At 40.8% G+C, this 22,362-nt stretch overlaps 1 protein-coding gene across 3 annotated transcripts in view; it reads right to left on the bottom strand.

Moving 5' to 3' along the window:
* Positions 1-22,362, bottom strand: part of ARB2A (ARB2 cotranscriptional regulator A) — a 243,903-nt gene that overhangs the window by 103,124 nt on the left and 118,417 nt on the right. For all 3 annotated transcript variants that reach the window (XM_086479798.1, XM_086479799.1, XM_086479801.1), the window contains one exon: positions 6,436-6,555. In XM_086479798.1, the coding sequence (XP_086335924.1) occupies positions 6,436-6,555 (120 nt within the window). The remainder of the gene's footprint in view (positions 1-6,435; positions 6,556-22,362) is intronic.

The following is a 22,362-nucleotide window of genomic DNA, read 5'->3' as shown; positions in this document are numbered from 1 at the left end:
ACACAGCTCTTATTAAGACTGATAAGCCTTGAGGGTGTGTGTACTGTTTCTATGGCTATATTGATTCTGACGCTCACGGTAGGTAGGAGATCTCCATGTGGCACCGCATCACAGCACACCCACGTATCCTTCATCGTTTCTATCAAAACAGGCTCTCCATTGCTCTGAGCATACTGACACCTCTTCCCCATATCTCTTCTGGACTGAGTTAATCTTTCTGAATGTCTCAAATTATCTCAGATTAATCTCACCAGCATGCTGGCCGGCATTAATATTTCCCTTTCTGGGACAGAAAAGAGTGAACAAATCACAGGATCACACTTGGCTCTTTTGTTGTGTTATCGGGTCATTCACTCATAGCCATCAGCAATGAAGCTGCGCGTCCAAGGGCTTCTGCATCCCTGCTGTTCCCTGTTGATGAGATCTCTCTTCATACACAAATGCAGATGCCTAGCCAGCCAAATGTCCTCAAGTTTGTATTATTTCCTTTAATTTCTACTACTGCGGAAATTCTACTTCTGATGACTTCACCACTTTACGCCGGGAGCCAATGTCATTAGAGCATACTTACTTAGTGTACCCATTTCAGTAACAGAAATACTAAAAGAAACTCGCCCCACGGCTAATGACCCCAGTCTTGTCCTACCCTTTTCATGCAACCCACTGCTGTTTCTCCATTAGCTCCTCTTGTCCACCCTCATTTCTCATTTGACCTTTTTCAGATGAACGAGCATTTTTCCAAGAAGCACAACAAAGTCCAGCTGAAATAAATAACAAAATGGAATCAAGATCCTGTTTTTACTTTCAGATTTATTGAAATTATATTCAGTGCCCCTACCTAAGTCAGACCTGACTCAAAAGAGGTGCTAATGTAAGTGTACAACACAGACAAAGGTGAGACCTAAAACAGGTAGAGTTGGGTGAGATGATTTGTCCAAAGACTCGACATAGAACCCAAGTCCTCATAAACCCACAAGATAGCATCCCACACTGCTCTCCCAACTGACATTCAAGATTTCAAGAATGTCTTCTTTTTTTTTAAGTTTAATGCTCACAACGCCTTGAAGCACAGTGATATTTCTCTTTGTTTCTTTATGATATGGATCTTGGTCACCAAGGGGTTTTGCTTCTCAGCTCTCTACTTCCAGCTCTCTCCCATGCTTCTTACAACCATCACAGATCTTGTGTACATTTCTGCCACACATCAGTAGATGTATCTCAATTTAATACGTAGCCAGGGGAATTAAGAGTTGCACATCCACAGCACCTGCTCTATGCTCATCAATTCTTAAGCCAAACTAAATATAAAAAATAAATAGATAGATATATTTATATAAGAATATATAAATAAAAAGCCAAATATAACAAACCATTTATTCTGAAATTTTAGGAAATTAAATTAATGAAAAGCTAATGACAGGTTCACAGCCCAGTCATTAAGGCTCTTAAATTGCATTTTGCCTGTGCCAGAATACTGATGCAGCCTCAGAGACACCCAGGTAGCTCAGCAGGTGTCTGTTTATCATCATTATTATTATGGCACCTATCAGCTCTCGCCAGGGTCAGGTCCTCACCGTACTCAGTACAATACAACAAAATGAAGTGGCAGCCTATCGCAGAGCATATCTCAAAATGACGGACCTAAAATTATTTCAAATGGACAAAATTGGCTGATTTTGATGGAATTAGGACGCTACAGTGGATACAGTAATTTGAACAGTGTGTTTTAAGGGCTCTCATTTTAACAAAGCTGCCTAAAAATACACACATGCACACACTTTTATCTACACCTCTGTGCGAACTGTCAATATATACATCCCAACATTTTAGCCAACAAAGACCATAATGAATAGTTTCTCATCTGCTTAAAGACAATCAACCTACTTTCCCTCTCCTAATTTAATTATATTACATTCCCCAGTGTGCTTTGTATTTTTACAGCAGTATGAATGCTGTAAGCTGGAGATACCACTACCAATTCTTACAATCTTGTCACAATTTCCATGATATTGGTGTTTTTTTTTTTCTTAAAGATTTTATTTAACTAAAATTAAAACAAAAAATCTACACTTGTGGTCATAAGGAGACCCTTCAGATTGCAAAGTTGAAGGTATCAGGAATATAGGAGACAAACAGGAGAAATTTTCCATGAAATATTTTTTCTTTTTTTTTTTTAAATCTCAGGATACTGAATACCTAATTGACAATTTTGAAAGCTTAGATTTAATAATTCTTCTCGTGATTCCAAAATAAGTAGTTGTCATGTGTTTTTTACAATGATGGACATGGCTAGTTTTTACATGTCATCCAGCATCCTAGGACCACCCTTTCTGTCCCCTCTACACGCAGCCATCTACTCTGATGCTGTAATTAGATCTGCAGGGGATGGCCACAGCACTCAGGTAGGCATGGGGGCGCAATATATAACCCCTGTGTGGGTCTTTCATGCAGGCAATTACAAGCAAAAACATTCTTTATAAAGCAAAATAATTGTAAACCCACAAAATTTGGCAGAGAAACTCAAAGGAGGCGTTGTACCAGAAACTTATTTTCTGTAAACTAAATATAAAATTGACTCCATCAACTTGAAATTCTCACTTTCTGTTAAATTTCATGAAATTATTATAAGCTAGGAGTTGGGAAAGTTCCACAATTTACCATCAAATACAGCAAGCTGCTTCTGAAAATAAATCCCTGACTACACTGTGTAAGGGATAACAGAAGTAAGAAGCTGAGATGTGTTCATGAATCATGGCATGAATTTTTCAAAATCAGTAATTAGCAGAACACAGTGACCCAACAACTATTTTTAGTGCTGTTTATTCAAAAAGTAATTTACGTGTAGATATTATTAGATGCACATTTAATTTCAAGCCACAATTACACTGTCTTAATTACTAAATATTAAGATACATTTTAACATATGGTTTATGATTAGCATTTGTAATTCAAGCTATAAACAATACAACTAATTACATTTATTGGTGGAACTTTACTTTTCACACATGTTCAATCACTTTCAATTATTCCCCTAGTAATCTATGACCCAGCAAGGTACAGAAATCATGTGCCTACGTTGCAGTAACTGGGTAACAGTTTCTGTGCATTCAAGCACGATATTACAGACTCACCCTGTTTTTCCTAACATCTCACAAACACAGACATGCAAAAATGTAGATTAAAAAGCTGCAAAGACCAATAAAAATGTTAGATTCTGTGGCATGCATTTGAAAATTGCAGCCAAGTTTTACTGATTTGTTTAATGAAGGACTTCCAAAAGATAGCTTGATTTTTACAGTGAGAGGAAATTTGGAATGAAGACCAGGTTTGGCCACCAAAGATTTGGAAGCAAAAATGCTCCTCCTTTTACACCCATTTCAAATACAATGGTCATATTTGCTCTCTTTTCACTTCGAGTTTCCCACCAAAACGCACGCCCACATCCCAGCACTGGGCTTCAGAAACCTGCAGAGCAAAGGGATGAGGCAGAGCAGAGCTGTTTTTTGTGTGCCAGCTCCTTTAGCAGCTGCAAACAAAGGGGGACCTGGACGTGTCCTGCCCCTGCAAGGCTGAACACCTCTCCACACTGCTCCGGGAGAGCAGCAGCTCTTCCCACGTGATGGTACAACCAACAAGTCTTTGCTTAATAACAGGTTTTGTTGAGTTTCTCTGCTTAATGCTGGAGTGTCAGGTTCCCATTGAGAGCCTTGCACCCTGACGAAGTGATGAGCTGGGGATCTCTGAGCAACTGACATGACTGCAAACAATCGGGACAGACCTCGAAGCACTGAACACGCAAAGTGAATTTAGAAGATATTTATTGAAAGCGCAAATGTTTTTGGACGTTTTTGCTCGTTTTCTTTTTCCCTGCAGGCACAATAAAACGCAGAGGGCCCAGGCGGAAACCTTCACTCCAAATGAAAGCCATATGCTTCACACAGCTCTCCTGCAAGAGGCACGGATGCAGAAGGAGCAGCTGTGCAACAGGTCTCCATAACTACCGTAACCTATGGTTTATGAATCAGTTGACCCCAAATTCTTGCACAGCAAGTGTAGAGGTGGTATGGTATAGCTGCTCTATCACCCTCATCATCTCCCCCACACAAAGCAGGAAAGGCAGTGAAGTGATCGAATATGTGTTTGTCATAAGACAGTAATTGCCCATCAGCTGCTCCATTTCTTTTTTTTTTTTTTTTTGAGCTCTTTGCAATTGCTAAATGCCATATGGATATAAAGTTGAAGAGAAACAAGATCATGGCAAAATAAAATCTTACAAATTAATATTGTGGCAAAATAGTTTAGGGTTTATTGCAATGCTATCTACTTCAGTGCATGTACTATTTTATGAAACTGTTTTCAGTGGAGCTCAGATATCAAACCACCTCCACCAAACCCAGTTGTTAACATCCTTTGATATTTTTTAAAAAAACAATTGGGCTATGTTAAATATACTTCTCAGGTCTAGTTTTGCATGACAAATATGTGATGTGCCAATGGTTATACATTATATTCTTCCTCTCAGGCATGCAACTCCTGCAGAGACAGCAGACTACAGAAGCTGACCCTTACTGAGACCATCTTGTCTCTCTGACAAAGCTCCTTTTTAGCTTCTTACTTACTGGTTGCTTCCTGCGATGGATAAAAACTTTAGCTCAGCTTGTGATAATTTCACAGGCCCTGAGCACCCTGACCCTGGAAGCCCCAAGGTCAGAAGTCAAGTCTTGTTCTGAAACATCTGTGTGCTTCATATTAAAGTAGAACAAAAGTGAAGAAATATCCACCAGTGTGACAAGAGAAACAGGCAAAATGGGAATGACACGTTGGTCATCTGTTACCCATGCCACCTCAAGCCATTGACTGAAACGTGATAGAAAAACTCTCCAAGCCTCCTTCGAATAAGCACTTGGTTTAGGAAACACTGACAAAGGTCCCCACTTGGTTTTTATTTTCCCCCTGTGCTAAGTGTATGTATCTGTAGGCGTCCAGTGACCCAAACAACGTGGTTTTACAAAACCTACAGAAATTCTGCTAATGCTTCACTTTGGACAGACGAGGCACACCAGAACAACCTGGGCTGAAACACACGGCAGCTGAAAATCACAGCTCAGGAAAGCCGAGAGAGAGGAGATGCTCCCTACGCTTCATTGCATCTGAGGAGCAACAGGCACATGCCACGCAACCCGTTTCTTGCCCAAAGTTGTTGTTAAGGAAGGAATTATTCATCTCTGCTAATCTAGTCTCTTAAAAATTTAGTTTTGAGACTATTTATTGACCTGGTAATAAAATACCTGTGGGAAGTGATCAGCTGAACTGTTCTCATGTCTCAAATCTGTACATGTCATACATATTTAAAAAAATACTCTTCTGGAAGCACAGAAAAAGCAAAATGGCCTTAACTTCTACAAACGAAAAGGGTCAACAAAAATCTTACAAATCAACCTGCTCTTAAATTAAAAAATAAATAAATTAAAACCAAAACACTGATTAAAACCAAAACACTCACGCATACTTTTTCTTAACAAAGGCATTCTTCTTACACTCAGGCAGGAACCACTTCTACTAACTTCTAAACTAATGGGTTATAGACAAAATATGTACACATATGTCTGCTGATTCCTGTGTCTACAAAACCAATTGCAATGTTCTGCGATTTACGTTTCCACAATAAAAAGGACTTTTTTCTTAACTTTTCTTCAATAAAACATGTCGTGATGACACCAACATTTCACGATTAAGTGAGAAGTTTACAGCTAAACTCAAAGAAGTTCATACAAGTTCAACATGCAACTTCGTATACCAGATGGGGTCAACAAATATGCCTTTAGAGAAAAGGGTGAAGGATGGGCAGACTGGATGTTCAGCAGTCCCAGCACTGGGGGTCTGGCAGCTTTACACTAAGCAGAGTCCTCCCCTGCCTTACGTCACTGCAGGGTTTATCCAGGGCCTAATACGTGCCAAAAAAAGTCTTCCCAGCAACTTCTGCAGACCTTTGCAGAAAACCTGCAAATATGGGTAAAACTCCCAAATTTCCCCCCATGTTCAGTTCCAATCTATATACAAAAAGGTGCATTAGTTAATGTGACTTTGCTTTAAAACTGTTTTTACGCACTCTCGGTCTTCATCTCCACTCTTTCTGCCCCAGAGCAGAAAGTCATTGAGTGCTGCCTTTCGGTACATAGCCTGGGCAAGGAAGATTCCACGCATTTTTTCTCCCACAGTCTTTCAGGTTCATGCACACTTGGGACCTTATTGTCTAACTCAAAACCAGAGCAAAATACGGAGACCTTCCAGTGACAAAGAAACCCTCACCGATCTGTATCTGACCATGGGTTCAAAGTCGTGCCTAAATGGGTGCTTTCAAGAAGGTGATCACAAAGAATTCAGAAAACCTGTGAAAGACTTCAGGAAAGAGGGCAATGGAGAAGTCACACTTACCAACTCTACAAAGGCAAGTCCACCGTAACTGTGAGCAACAAAAAACACGTTCTCTGCAGCTGACTGGGAAATAAAATGGTCCCAAACATAAATTGCATGTTCTTCAGGAGATCCATTATCCTGCAGAAAGAAATTATATTTGTGACAATTACCATTTAAAAACTGGCAATTCTGTCTAAAAGCAACATGTTCCTATATGTTAAAATGTTTTGTTAAAACAAACCTCAAATGAATATATTCTAGCATCAAAAAAAGAACAGATTCATTTGCCTAAATAAAAGAAATTTAAGATTGCAATTTAAAGGCAGCAAAACTGTTGCTTTATTGTGGCTTATTTTAATAAATACAACAAAAATTATGCATCTGCAAAATTTTGTCTAAATACCATGATGGCAATTCAGCTAAGCAGAGGCATTCAAGAAAATTACGAGCCATGGCTCTGATTTTCTTTCTTTTGACAACTCTTTGTCAAACGTTTGTTCACTGATGGTTTGTTTAAAGTAGTTAAGCCTTAGTCTGATAAAACAAACAAAAACACGTATGAACAATATAAATATAATTTCACTCTTCACAATTTTTTCATATTATGGGCCAACGGAAATCTGCCAAAGATTAAAATTACAGTATTTGCAGCTACTCTTTTAAATGGTACTTTTTGCAACTGCCGACTATGAGATACAGCGCAGGTGAAACATCTCTTGACAGCTTATGCATTAGCCATTATTTTGGAGTCTCCGGTAGTTAGGGGAGTGCTTTTTCTTATTACTGAAGAATAATTTGTGAACACCAGCCAAAGTAAGAGTCGCTGAAGGCACTATAGTGATTTACACTGATTTTAGCGCACTCTCTTCTAACACTGGGGTTGTGCACTCCCACCTCTACCTTTGAGGCTCTCGGAAAGCCCTGTACCCTTCTATATTTTACTTATTTCTCAGGCTGTCCGTGTCGTAACTACAAATCTGTCTAGTCTCAGGTGACAGGAGTAAGTTGCTCTGCTAGCATCCCCGCCTCACCAGGACTTCACACCTCTAGCATGACACCGCAGGTGCTTTCCAGGCTCTTTTTTGCCAGAAAGATCTGATTGGTAAAGGTCATGTAATTTCCTAAGATCTGCATCCCTTTCCCCTTTACTCTGCTCCACCAGCAACTTCATACACACCCCTGGGTGACTCAGGCACAGACCACAAAAGCCTCATTTCCTTGGGGAAAATAAAGCACAAACCAGCAAAAGCCACCAGTGATCAGAAGATGCTAATTACATAGTGTGAATTACTGTCACTTTACCAAGAACATTGAAGTGATTTAGGTCTTAGTCCCGTTCTGCAACTCAGTTTTGGGAATTTAAGCTCTTACGTGTGTCTAAAATCAATGGGAAGACAGACAACTAAATCACGTGGTGGATTTAGCCTTTTATTTCTATTCTCATGCCCGGTTTCCTAAATAAGAGCAAGACGGCTACAAATCTTTACTGATCTGGATCCAAAGCTTTTAAAACAATTATGTGCTTTTAAATTTTTTTTTCTCTAAGGTAGCAGTGATTAAAACATATTTATCGAATTTGCCAAAAAGCACTGAAGTGCTCTGAAGTATCCTTCTTAATCCTGGAAAGATTCTGCTCTTGATTGACTACGACAGAACACAGTTTTAACTAATTATTTATCAACTATTGTAAACCACTGCAGCATGAGAAAGGGCTTATTTTCTTTCAACCCTGTTCTGAAATTTGATTGTGGAGACAGGTAAAGGAGGTATAGACTCCTCCCTTTCTGAGGAAAGAGGGAAGTTTTTAAAAAGAAATTTCATAAGGAAAATATGATTGACAGACCAGTTATTATGATACAGCTGAAGGAGAACTTGAACTAGAGTTGCCTACAGAAAAGTGACGTATTCTAATTATGCTATGTATGGAAAAGGCACATTAAAACACTGGGAGAGTTTTTAAATTAGTAGTTTATCTAAAAGATTTATTTTAGTTAAATACGCAGGAGATACTTGTTTTTAAATAATAATGTTCCCATTAATTCTCTTAACAGCAATTTTTGTACAAGTACACAACCCTGCCTTAATGCTGACAAAAAGAAGAGGTTGCTTCTGGTTAATATGATACTTTCAGGTATTTTGTATTTATTCTACACGCAGCTGGGAAAAGCACACAAATTTACGGTTTCCACAAGACTGAGCAGCAAGACGCTTCTGAAGGATTCAGAAACTCAGCCCGAAAACGCTTCCACCAATTAAAGCATAACCAGTGGTCTAGTAAACCAAATCATTAACTGCACAGCTTCACAGTCCAGCACAAAGACTCAACAGGATTTTATAAAAGAAAAAAACAAATGAGCTAGAATGAGTTAGATATAGACTGTAACTACAGTTTCCTTTGTTAGTGGTGAAAAAAAGCCATAAAATGTCAGGATAAACTGTGCTGCTGCATATACTTGGCTAAACCCTAAACAAGGTTAAGTAAAGCATATATGTGTGAGAAGGAGTCGTGTATGTTTAGAAGAAAAGCTCTTTCTTCAGAGCATCTGCTTATTTTTTCCCCCTTGTTAACAAGCCTGTATTTTAAACAACTTGGATGCAGAATAAACGGGTGCCGTGTCTGCACAAGAAACATCTGGCTGTGGGAGCGGGCACTGCCGACTACAGAGTATGGCCGGTCTCCTTGGGATTTGGAATGGCGCTGGGTCCATGAGGATTAACCTCCTCTGTCTGGCCTGGGCTAAATTATGAGGCTGGATGGTGCAGTTTCAGTATGAAAGGTGACAGTTTCAGGCAGCTGCTGCTTTCCCTCTTTTCATTGCAGCTAAACAGAATGCACTTATATACCACCTTGTTAAATTATTTGATAAAGTGGGGGCCTCTTGTTCGTGCTTTACATAATTATCTAAATGACTGCACAGAAAGGAATACAGAAATCACACTATGTACTTCAGAAGGCAGCTGAGGCTGAATGCATTCTCATCTGTGCAACGGATTGAGATGGAAAGGTGCAGGGAATACCGAACTTAAATTTCCAGCTGCTGGAAGGTAGTCATCTGTAACGGGTAATTCTATGTCTAAATAAGTGGTCTGATTCTTCAGAAGTGTGCAAGTCATAGCTGTGGGTCTCTGTCCCTCTGAAAATCTAACACTCACCCCTCCAATACATATAATTAGAAATAAAACAAAATAAAAATTAAGAATGATGTTATGTGAAAAGGCCTCCATGTGATGCTTATTAACCAATGCAAAGTAATCGAAAAATAGGAAATTATCCGACTGTTGCAGATCAGGTACCTCCTGATTGGAGTCCTGCTCCCCAGCTCTGTGTGCTTGGGTGGGGAACGGAGCAGGTGCTCTGAGCACAGAAGGTGCAACCTTCACCTGTGTGCCCATCATGCAAAATCTTACCTGCCTCTGTTTTTAACAGAACACTACCTGTAAGATGTACCCTTTAACTCACTAATAAATGAAAAGACGTCCATATCTTTTTCCTCATAACTATTGCATTGTAGTTCTTTTCACTGATAAAAACAGAGCTAATACACCTCACTGGCCGTCAGTGACTACCAATGCTACGGAGACTATCAGATATTGAACACCTGTCATACTTGCAGGCAGCAAATCCCACTGAGGATGGCCTTGGAGATAAAGGTGGTTAAAATCATTTAATGCTAGTATTGCTGAGGAATTTTAGACTGCTGATGTTATATTTCTTCCTTTTCCTGAATGCTAGAGGAGGCACGGACTTCTGGAACCTGCTGTAAAACGGGCAACCGTAAAAGTAATATAGAATATTAGACATTAGGTTCTGACCAGTCAATGACAGGTGCATGGTGCTAATCAAGAAGACGCTCTTGCTGCATGGACATATTCCTTTGAATGAGAAACGATCCTCAAAAGTTTGCAACTCCAATGAAAATGTGGAAGAGATGAGTATTCACAAACACTGGTTTAAGAACAGATTCCTTTTCTAGTGACAAAAGGCGCTTTTTTTTCGTATTTTTTAAACATTATCTCTTAACAGTGTATTAAAAATGCCTCACTTTTAAAGCCAAAATAGCAATTACTCAATAAATGGTCATAAATGGTTAATATGGAGCTTTTAATTTTAATATCAAAAGTTTAATCAAATAGTTCAATAGTACAGCCTATGAAAATAATATGACAATGATTAACAAATTCATCTTCTCATAGATATGAAGCCATTTAATATCTCAGGGCCAGAACCTCTCCTACAGCTGCCTTAAGCAGCAGTTTGCAGTAGGGAAGAGGTTGTTGGTCACTGAACTGCTCGGCCTCAACTCAAGTCCTGGCACGGATTAGGGATGTCCTGGGCTGCTCCAGCCTAGACCAACTGGGCTCGGTTTTGGAGGGACCTTACACCAAGAATGGCAGCCCATGACTATGCTGTTTTGGGGTCTACGCAATGCTAACAGGAAGACACTTGTATAGAATGCTGCTCCTTGTCTTGTTTCATAAAGAGGTTTTGCTTTGAGAAAACCAGCTTACAGATTTAAAATTCTCTCTGTAATAGTTTTTAAGTCCCTGAAAAACGAAAGTGACTGTGGGTAAACTTCTCAGGACCTCCATCGTGTAAGAAAGTGGAGAAGGAGGCCACAGATTTTGGTCTGTCATTTTTTCCAGTATTGCTAGCGCTAAGAGTTGAAAGGTATGTAACATTTTAATGGCTGGAGCCATTAGGAATACACAGATAAGCAGTGTGCACACAGTGAATATGGTGTTACATTCTGCTGCATTCAAAAAACAGGTTGAATTTACTAATATAATACCACAGTCATTAATTGTTAAATACCAAGCCGAAGTGATGCAGCAACCGAAGCCTTATCAACTATGCCAGATTCTAACACCTAGACACTGCAAGGTCTGCAGTTATGATGGACTACCTGAGTTGATAACACATGGAATTATCTAAACAACATTTGCATATTTGTGTAATTATTTCCTAAGGTTAATTAGCTCCTGCAAAGCAGCTTGCCCTTTGAGACTGCTTACTGTGACAGGTTCACATATTTCCTGTTTCAGTGCCAAATTTTACTTTTTTTTTGTGTGGGTTTTTTTTTTTTTTTAAAGTAACCTGTTGCTGGAAACTTACAGATGGGGCAAGAGCTGGAGGCTCTGAACTACTATAGACTTTACTGGGGCAGAGCAGCTCAGATCCCATCTTAAACTTCTAATTCATCTAAACTCAAAAAAACCAAATCAAGAAAATCAAATTAAGTTTTAGGCTCCAGTGACAGTTCTCTCTTTTTAGTTTGTTTGTGGGTTTTTTTTTTTTTTTTTTTAATCAAGGAGTTGGAATCACATTTTTTTGCAACAAGTGAAAAGTGAAATGCATACAAATAGGGAAATATGCCATACAACTGAATGGCTTTTTAACAACTTACTGGAAGGTGGTTTCTATAATTACTGCTTATTATAGCAAAACAATTTCTCCTCCTAGCTCCATGAGCTACTGTAAACAAGTATGGTACATGTGTGAATATGGGAGAACAGAACCATGCACTGGCTCGGAGGCAGGGAGATGGAGGAGGCTTCTGTCTCCAGTCCCTTCCTGGAGATGTCAGATCCTTCCCCACTGGCAGGACCTTCACAGTTGTGTACAGCTCATCCCATTGCCTCAGTGAGCCTGGGGGAAGGAAAACTTCTGCAACTCCCCCAACCCTTCCGAAAAATTAAATTAAAATTAACACATAACATAAGTATGATACTTTAAATACAAAAATATATTAAGTATAAAAATCTAAGCTCAAGTAGCAGTCTGTTACTGAAACAATCCAGAATGAAATAGCGTTTTCAGTGGCAACTGGCTAACACTGGTATCTTCCGTACAATAAAAGACATATTTTTCTATACAGGAAACTCAGCTCTATTAAAAGAAATTTGGACGTTTGAAAGTCCAAAATGAACAGCGAAGGGATGCAGTTGTTGATTATCATAACCTGACTCACATTTTGCAGCACTCTTAGGTAATGGACACAGTAAAAAATTGAATGGATTTCACCAGAAACTTTCTACAGAAAGCAACACTTTCAAAAGGAAGTTCATATATGTATGTTTGAGTATGTATATATGTGTAAATAGAAACCAGAAGGCATGGGTGGTGAATGTTGAAGACAAATGAATGGGGAAGATTTTAATCAACGTTCCTGCCACGGCAGGATTTGTGAAGATCTGGCCTAAATAGGTACCCAGTAAATCAGGAGGAATTCTACCATTTTCTTTAATACCAGCGGAGTTAAAAACAACTCTTCAGTCCTTTGAAGAACCCAACAGCCCGGAGATGGGCACTTGCAGTCTGCCACTGCTGGGAATACTACGTCTCACCCCTCACAGATCTCGTGTCCTCCTCATGTCTTCCCATCACCACACTCCCTTTGCCCCTGTGCCCGCATTTACACTTCACTCCTCTTTACACACTTCCCCTCCTTTCACAACGCCCAAATTAAAAACCAAAAAAAGTGATATTGAGTCTCTTTTGCCCCTTCTACTGCACCACCTCCTGTTCTGGCATGACCCTTTTTCACCAGCTGTCCTCTCTTTTTCCTCCCCCAACAGCACCCTCATGAGTTCTACATGATGATTATCACCTGCTGCATTTTCCTCACTCCTTTTGCAAATATTTGCCTTACATGACACAAAAACTGTTTCATTATGGTGTAACATAATGAAACCATATGACGGTTTATTATCACCAGAGCAGTTCCAAAACCTCAATGCAGGACAAGGTCTAAAAGGCTTTAAAGGCAAGAAAGCTGGAACAGAAGCCAAAAAAAAAAAAAGCCAGCATGTGACTTATTTTTCCCCCAAAGACAGCAGTTACAGTATTATAACCACAGATGAGGAGGAAAATAAGGAAAGGACAGAAATCTAGAAGAGCAAAAAAGTGGAAGCAAAGATCTTGTATTAATATTTTCCTGCAGCATGAGAACCTGATGACAAGAATTTAAAGTGTCTAGCTCTGGCCATTTAACAAGATTTGATCTTGGAGAAATTCCACTGTATTAGGAAGCATCCCATACACCTGAAAATCTTTTTTACCATTTTAATCACAGAGTTGAGAGAAGTCTTGCACAGACGTTTCTGAAATGTTTCCTACTCCAGCCTGAGAGGCAATCCCAGGAGGCAGTAGGACATTTTACTAATGGTAGGTAATGGATAACACTAGTCTGTATGCTACATATACAGAGATACACACACATGAAGATGGGCTGGCTCTTGCACAACTCTTATTAAATAACTGGATTTTCAGGATGGATGGTGATGGACTGCCTTTTACACAGGGACGAGTCCAGCATTGAAACAAGACAAACGGAGGCTGCAGAAGAGAGCAGATGAGGGTAACAACATCAAGATCATCTTAGGGGCAAAGCAGCCATGACTGAGGGAGAAAACACAGGAGCATAAGCACTGGTGGAGGCAAATTTCTAACAACCCTTAAATCTGACAACATCTGTGCATCTGAAATTCAGTTCAGCAGGTCCTGCTGGAAGCACGGGGAAGCAAGGATGATGAAGACTGTGCAGTGGGTCAAGGGAGTTATTTTAGCTGCTACGTCCCAAGTTGAATGAGAAAGAGACGAGAAAAAACAAGAGGGGAAGAGATAAAATAGACAACTGATGCCTTGGCCCTGAAGGTTTGAATGGAGGACACATTTCTTTCCTCCCTTCTGCAAGCTCTGTATGTATTTTATTTGCATACTTTGCCACATTAAAACTCCAAAACCCAGCGGGATTTGATCAGCTGTGGAGGGGGCAGGATGGGTTCATGGTCACCAACGTCTGGTACAGCTCTATGGAAATGCAGAGCATTGAATCTGTAAAGGTTCAAGACTGAAATAATGTGAATGCATTATTGGCGAGCAATGTTACTCTATTCAGCAACTGTGTTCATATGCATTCAGAAACAGTCACATGGTATTTTTCCTTACTTATGACCTTAGCATGGAGTAAACCAAGAGCCTTTGGATGTAAAAATGCCAGCCTCTTCCACTTATCTCGCAGGAATAATCGGGGAAATAAAAAGACTCTATTACCTTTTTAAGGGCACTTTCTGAGATGGGGGCAAGACATATATTCTGGCAGTAGTAGCAGCTGCTTTTGAGATGCAGGGAGAGACCAGGTATTACAATAGCTAAGTCTGGTCATTTGTGGAGTCACAGATATAAATAGCATAGCCAAGGTTATTATTTGGCATGTGCCTACGGAAAGCAATATGGCAAAGTGACTTAAGGTTGCACTTTTCATATTACGGACCTCAGTCTTATTCCCAGATCTATTTGAGGTGATTCTGTGTAATTTCTTGTGCCTATTGTATTTGTGAAGCAGGCCAGTGATGAAAGAGTTCCCAATATTGCTTATGAAGCCCTAGTAAAGATGTTGGGTGTATACAGCCAGCAGCAGAAAGGAAGACCAGAAATGTTACATATTGCATTTAAATATACATCATGTGAAGTTAGAGAGCAGTCCCACCCCCAAAACTCCTGACAATTTATCAGGAAAGCAGGTAATCTTGACAGACATGCTAAATGGGAAAGTATTACATGAAACGTGCAATATCTGGCATATCTAATCGTCAAATAAAAGATGTAAAACAAAAACGCATTTGGCAGACTGAGACAGTATTTAAATTGTCACCAACAGAGCAAAGGGGATGAAGGGCTGGCCTGGGAGGAAGTGGCGAGACCTGCACTTTGGTATGGCACAACTGCCGAGATTAGGTTTAAAACGACAAGTTTTAGCTAACGGAAGACTGAAAATGTCCAGTCATTTTTTTCACATTTCATCTTTTGGCTTCTCCCTGGGGACCCTGTTCTCCCCATCTCCCACTGCAATTACCATCCAAGATGACTTCAGATCCTGTCCCACTTTTTCCACTTCAGATGCAAGCTGGGCCTTCCCTGCTGATGGTGGTCAGGAAATAAAACTCAGAGCTATGCTATAGATACGTGGGAACAGAGGGAGCTCAGATCCTACCCCTCCCTGGGGCAGCAGAAGGGAGCTACTTTCCCCCTCTACATCCAGCTTTATTGCACACAAGAGAAAAAACAAAGCAACTCCAAGCCAGAAGAGTATTCCCAGCTAAGCTCTCAACTAAACAGATGCCAACCAATAACCTAGAGGTACTTCTGAATTAAAAAAACTCCAAACCACTCTTTCCTCCTGTTTCCAAAGTGCTCCAACCACCTCTGCTCGGTGAGGTAACAAGCTGACTCTGGAAATCAAAATGCTCTTTCCACCCTCTTGGCCACAGGATCTGCCTCCAAGCCCTCATTTATAATATTTCAACAGGCAAACAATGGCCTGAAACAATGGAGTGAAGCCATCAGCGCCCACCGCTATTCTTCACAGAGGTGCCAGTGGTCTCAGCTGCATTAATGCATCGCTGACCTAATACTGTATTTCAGTTTTGGCAAACATAGGTCTTCGCAGGAGGCCTTCAGAGCGCTGCCGTGTCAGGACCTCGCAGATGTTACAAGAATATACGAGCATTTTTTAAAAGGCTCATGTTACAGGTGAAATTTCTTAGATTTGCATTTGAACTGAAAGTTAAGCACATTGAATGTGGCTGTAGATCTATGCAAAAATAAGTGAAGAAAGCAGCAAACATTACCTGCGTTGTTCGACCTGCAATGATTGAACTTTGATATTGAATGACTGAACATTCACCGCGATTTAACTCGGCCTTTTTGCATGGTGTGTCTTTTCTGCTGCGAGGCTGCTGTGTTCAAATTCCCTCCCTATTTATTCAGCTTTTTATTAGGAAATTCACTGCACTTAGTAACTCGATGGGGTTTGCCATTTAAAAAGTAAAACCCAGATGTCAGGCTAAATTCATTGTCTCAAAAGTTATTACAGCATCATCTCCCTGGTTAACTATCTGCTTGTCAGCCAGGGTAAGACAACTTTGTCAGGCTGTTGTTCCAGTCTGGACTTTCCCATTATGACTTCTGCTGGAGTCTGGCATGTCCTGCTGCCACCACTCAACCACCTTCTGGTAAAGTGCAGGAAAGGAGACCGAAAAGAAGAAAAATTCAGACAAAATCAGTTTCTCAGTGGCTCTTAATTATAATTTACAGCAAAAGCTTGAGGGTTGGTATTTTAAATGACTGGTTTGTTTTTTTTTTTTAGCAGCCAGTTGCTCCCTATTGTGTTGGACAGCAAATAGTTAAAAATATTCCTTCAAAATAGGTCTTGTCCCTGAATATCTGCAGTATCCTTTTTGTTTGTATTGTTTCCAAATTGACAGATGCGATAGGAGTCACCTCAGCTACTTATCATTAAGACAAGAATGTAAATAAACACAAATATGACATTTGCCTTTTTTAGACTGAGGACAAGAACATTGCTGACTCATGGAGAGGAAAGAGGTGCAGGAGAAGAGAATAGGAGGAAGGAGGGAAATGAATCAAAGGAAGTTTTACTTTAGGAAAAAAGAACTAACTTCCCTTTTAGCTCTCTGACAGACTTTTGGATTTTTTTCTTTTTTATTCTTCCCCCCTCTTTCCATATAACTTGCAAGGTTCCAGGTGAAGGAAGCCTACATTTGAAGCAGCATCTTCTGGCAAACGGCTTGGAAATCCTGCATGGGGAAAATCGTCAGACAGGAGGTGTAATAACAACTCCTCAGACCAGTCTTGTCCACACAGTCGTGCCACGGCTATTGACAAATACCTGTGCAGTTCACATGAAAATTCCTGTGCCACGATGCTCCAAGCTTGGTATCTGCCAACACCTGTGGGTCGATTTACATATTCTAGTTTAAATAACAACTACAGTGGTTTGGCAGAAGAGACTCCAATTGGTAAAGATACCCAAAGACTGGGGCAGTGGAATTTCAGTGCAACATGACTGGTACGTATCCCTATAGGCATCTCTTTTATGTCTCCTCGTACTTTTTTCTTTCCAAACTTCTCAATCTCAGGGAACGAGATTCTGCCCAGAACGTACTTCTGCCTACCGTAACAAACATCATCAAAGATGGCCTTTTGTATGATTGGATTCTGGGAACAAAAGAGCATTTCTAAAACAAACCATCAGGTTGTATCTTTGCAGCTGTCTTCCCTACCAGCCCTGTTTCTGGCAATTAATAGATTAATTGTGGGGGCAAGTAAATAGAAATGAATACAATACTTTTACGAAAAGAATTATCTTTGCAAGACTCAAAGAGTGATCATGCCCATTGTTTAAATGATTACATGCATTTTTCTAAACACTAAAAAACATTTCTTTTGAACCTAATGCATCTGAAACATTCAAAACCTGCTAATGGTAGTCATGCACAAGTGTTATTTTTCTATTTCCTAAAATACTTAAAGACTATTTTACTTTCCAGTTCCTTTCAATCTGTTTATATGTTGTAATGGGAAACAGACTTCTTTTTTAGCTTTGCTATTGCAAGAAAAATAGCATTTTGGCCAAGAAAAATGCAGATTTCCCCACCACAGGAAACAATGAATCTAACAAACTTCAACAGATTTAAGTAAAACAACAACTTAGTATTTTCAATAACAGCTATGGTTTCAGAACAAAGCTCAGCTATACAGTCTCTGTTACAGAGTTTATATCTCTTACGCGACTTAAAACTAAATAGAACAGCTTCGCCTTGTATTTTTCTCCTTGACGTCTCTGTCTCTATTTATCACACACACTCAAGAACAGTTATTTAAGTGAAAGAAAGATTTAACAGGCTCAAAGCAATTTGATTTCTCCTAATAAAGACAGCAAAGTGCTCAGTGCTTTAAGTAAACTGATATACTATTTATTTAATGTACAGTTATAAAGATTTGCTGAAGTGCCTTAATATGTAGTGTACCATAATTAATTGTATTTAAAGTAACTGCCATCAGCTTATAAAATAATTACCTAAAGAGATGCCAAACACAATCTGAAATTCAGATTTGCGTTTTCTGTTGGTTCTCTTTTCAATAATCTGAAAAGTTGAATGTTGAGCTATTCAAGCCTTAATTCTGCTTCTCCATTTTCCGGTCCAGATCCATCTCCGTTATTTTTGTTTTGCAATAATGTAAGCTAGGAAGCGATCTTTAAACCTGATGAGTTGCTAAACAACCTCAGGACTTGCTCGTTTTACTTCTGGCTTGAACCCTGCGACTCCCTCGTGCTGACCATGATATTAAAGCAGGCTCTTCCCCACTCAGATTAGCAAGGGCGTTGGCATTGCAGCAGTCGTGCATTGCCACCGCCGAAGACCATTAGACATTCGATCACTAGCAATTTTCTTCTAACACAGTGCCGTTTCCTAACAACTCAAAACATCCAACTACATAACAGACAGCTTGGCTGTATTTTAAATTAGCACAAATGCTAAAGCCAGGAAATGTAATTCTCAGGTTATCGGAACAAAAGGTTCAGAGAAAAAAAGAATTCTTATATACCATAAGATTATCAGGACTAGACTGTCACACCATGACCTTGCTGGTGTCTAGTTAATCTGACAATATTTGGCAGAGCATTGTTTCAAATCAATAACTAATTAACAAAGTACAAAAGAAGTTGTACTGTTTTTGAGGCTCCTTGTTAAAAATGGCTTTTGGTTGCACATGGGCAGAAAGGTCGCTTTTATGACATCTTCACAACACTTTCAACATCTTGCCACTGTCAGATTAAATTACTTTTAGCAATTAATTGTCATAAGTTAAAACAGAAGCACATTTGTTACAGCAGGTTGTCATAATGACATGGTGAGCAGTTGTTTTGATATGAATTTCTTCCACTGACCCTCTATCATATCTTAATTTTTTTGGTTGACCTAACTGGAAAATTGGGAGCAATCTTCTAACTCAGGCGGCACAGGCCAAACATCGGGGGTCTTACTGAGATTATAGACTGACAATAACGGAAGAGAAATTCCAGAGACAACTGATGATCTTGAGAATAAAATATATCTTCTATAGAATATGTAACCTATGAGGTCTATGGGTGGGTGGGATAAGAAAAATAAACCCTCAAAAACCCACGTGGATGTAGCCTGGGCTGCAGTGACCATGCGCTAGTGCAGTTCACTGTCCTAAGGGTAGAAGGCAAGTGAAAAGCATAGTCAGGACCTTAAATTTTAGGAAAGCAAAATTCCAGCTCTTCGAGGAGTTAGTCAATAAGACCCCCTGGGAAACGGCCTTCAGGGACAAGGGAGTAGAGCAGAGGTGGCAGATCTTCAAGAACGCTTTCCATAGAGCTCAAGAGCTCTCAATTCCCAGGTGTAAGAAATCAGGCAAGGAGGGCAAGAGACCAGCATGGCTGAGTCGAGACCTGCTGGTCAAACTAAAAGGCAAGTTGGAATGGCAAAGGCAATGGAAGCAGCCACAAGTATCCTGGGAAGAGTACAGGCACGTTGCCCGGCTGTATAGGGACGAGGTCAGGAAGACCATGGCACGGCTGGAGCTGAACTTGGCGAGGGATGAAAAGAAAAACAGGAAGGGCTTCTACAGGTACGTAAACCACAAAAGGAAGGTCAAAGAAAGTGTACACACCCTGATAAGCAGCAATGATGAACTAGTTACCACAGACAAGGAGAAGGCTGAGGTCCTCTACAACCTTTCTGCCTCAGTTTTCACTGGCAACCTCTCTCCTCACAGCTCTCAAGTTAATGTCTCACAAGACAGGGACCAGGGAGACAAAGTCCCTCCCACCATAAGTGAGGACAAGGTTCGTGACCATCTGAGGAACCTGAAGGTATGTCCAGTCCACAAGACCTGATGTGATGCATCCCAGAGTCCTGAGGGAATTGGCTGATGCAGTTGCCAAGTCACTCTCCATGATATTTGAAAAGTCCTGGCAGTCAGGTGAAGTCCCTGGTGACTGCAAGAAAGGAACCATTACACCCATTTTTAAAAAGGGTAGAAAGGAGGACCCTGGGAACTACCGATCTGTCAGCTTCAACTCTGTGCCCAGGAGGATCATAGAACAGATCCTCCTAGAAGCTATGCTGAGGCACATGGAGGACAGGGAGGTGATTCAAGACAGTCAGCATGGCTTTACTAGGGGCAACTCCTGCCTGACCAACCTAGTTGCTTTCTACAACGGAGTGACTGCATCAATGGACAAGGGAAAAGCTACAGGTGTCATCTATATCTGGACTTCTGCGAGACCTTTGACACAGTCCCCCACAACATCCTTCTCTCTAAGTTGGAGAGAGATGGATTTGATGGGTGGACTGTTCAGTGGATAAGGAATTGGTTGGATGGTCGCATCCAGAGGGCAGTGATCAATGGCTCGATGTCCAGATGGAAAACGGTGACAAGCAGTGTCCCTCAGGGGTCCATACTGGGACCAGTGCTGTTTAATATCTTCTTTAATGATACTGACAGTGGCATTGAGTGCACCCTTAGCAAGTTTGCTGATGACACCAAGCTGGGTGGTGTGGCCAGAGGGATAGGATGCCATCCAGAGGGACCTGGACAGGCTGGAGAGGTGGACCCAGGTGAACTTCATGAGGTTCAACAAGGCTAAATGCAGGGTCCTGCACCTGGGCTGGAGCAACAGCTGGTATCAATGCAGGCTGGGAGAAGACATGCTAGAGAGCAGCCATGTGGAACAAGACTTGGGGGTACTGGTGGATGAAAAGCTGGACATGAGCCACCAATGCGCAATTGCAGCCCAGAAAGCCACCCGCATCCTGGGCCGCATCAAAAGAAGTGTGGCCAGCAGATCAAAAGAGGCGATTCTGCCCCTCTACTCTGCCCTGGTGAGACCTCACCTGGAGTACTGCGTCCAACTGCGTCCAGCTCTGGAACCCCCAGCACAAGAAGGACGTGGACCTGTTGGAGCATGTCCAGAGGAGGGCCACGAAGATTATCAGAGGGCTGGAGCATCTCCCGTATGAGGACAGGCTGAGCGAGTTGGGGGTGTTCAGCCTGGAGAAGAGAAGGCTCCGGGGGGACCTTATAGTGACCTTCCAATACCTGTAAGGGGCCTGTAAGAAGGCAGGGGAAGAACTGTTCACAAGGGCTTATAGCGACAGGACGAGGGGTAATGGCTTTAAGCTAGAAAAGGGTACATTTAGGTTGGACATTAGGAAAATGTTCTTTAATATGAGGGTGGTGGATCACTGGAACAGTTTGCCCAGAGAGGTAGTGGAAGCCCCACACCTGGAGACATTCAAGGTCAGGCTTGATGGCACTCTGAGCAACCTGACCTAGTTGGAGATGTCCCTGCTCACTGCAGGGGGGTTGGACTAGATGACCTTTAGAGATCCCTTCCTAACCAATACATTCTACGATTCTAGCTTCTGTTACTGTTATAAATTGTCCACCTTAATCCTTTATTTGCCAACACCATTTGTTTGATGTGTTTTAGAACAAGGATTAAGCGGATTCAGCATCTGCAACCTGCACCCATTCAAACCATTACTTCGTTTTGGAGGTCTGGACTTTATTGTGCTTTAATTAAAAATAATTCTACTCTTTAAGCTCCTTTTGATAACTTCTCTGTATCACGATGCACACATATTGTCCATCTTACAGATTAGTCCTCCAACATTTCTCGCCGAAGTTTGTACGAGTTTGCTGCAAAACACTACATCAGGATGAAAACAATCCTAACAAAAGTCCCCCGTATTTATCCAATGAAAGCTAAATCGTTTTTCAGCTGTTTGCTGGGCTTTGCCATGCCACCCCATTACCAGAGCCTCTCTGAAAAAAACATCCAGTTTGCTCATCAATGATGCTGCACAGCAGTAAAATTTATCAGGAAAAGAAAGAAGCATTATTGATTGAGCACCTCCTCCTGCTTAATATCTCAGGTCTTTCTTCTGTCAGGATTGTTACCTCTTGCTATTTGGAAGGGAAGGAATAACTATGAGTGTGCAGCAAAAGCAAGACGTAGAGTGTGTCCACAGGGTGATGTCAGCAATGTGCTCATTAAGGTACAACATAGGAATGCTTAATCAGGACCTTAAGGAAAAGTATGAGGA

Source organism: Leptosomus discolor, chromosome Z, assembly GCF_034619465.1.
Source record: "Leptosomus discolor isolate bLepDis1 chromosome Z, bLepDis1.hap2, whole genome shotgun sequence".
Lineage (NCBI taxonomy): Eukaryota > Metazoa > Chordata > Aves > Leptosomiformes > Leptosomidae > Leptosomus > Leptosomus discolor.
Note: the sequence above shows the minus strand (reverse complement) of the source record. Positions and strands in the feature narration are given on the sequence as shown.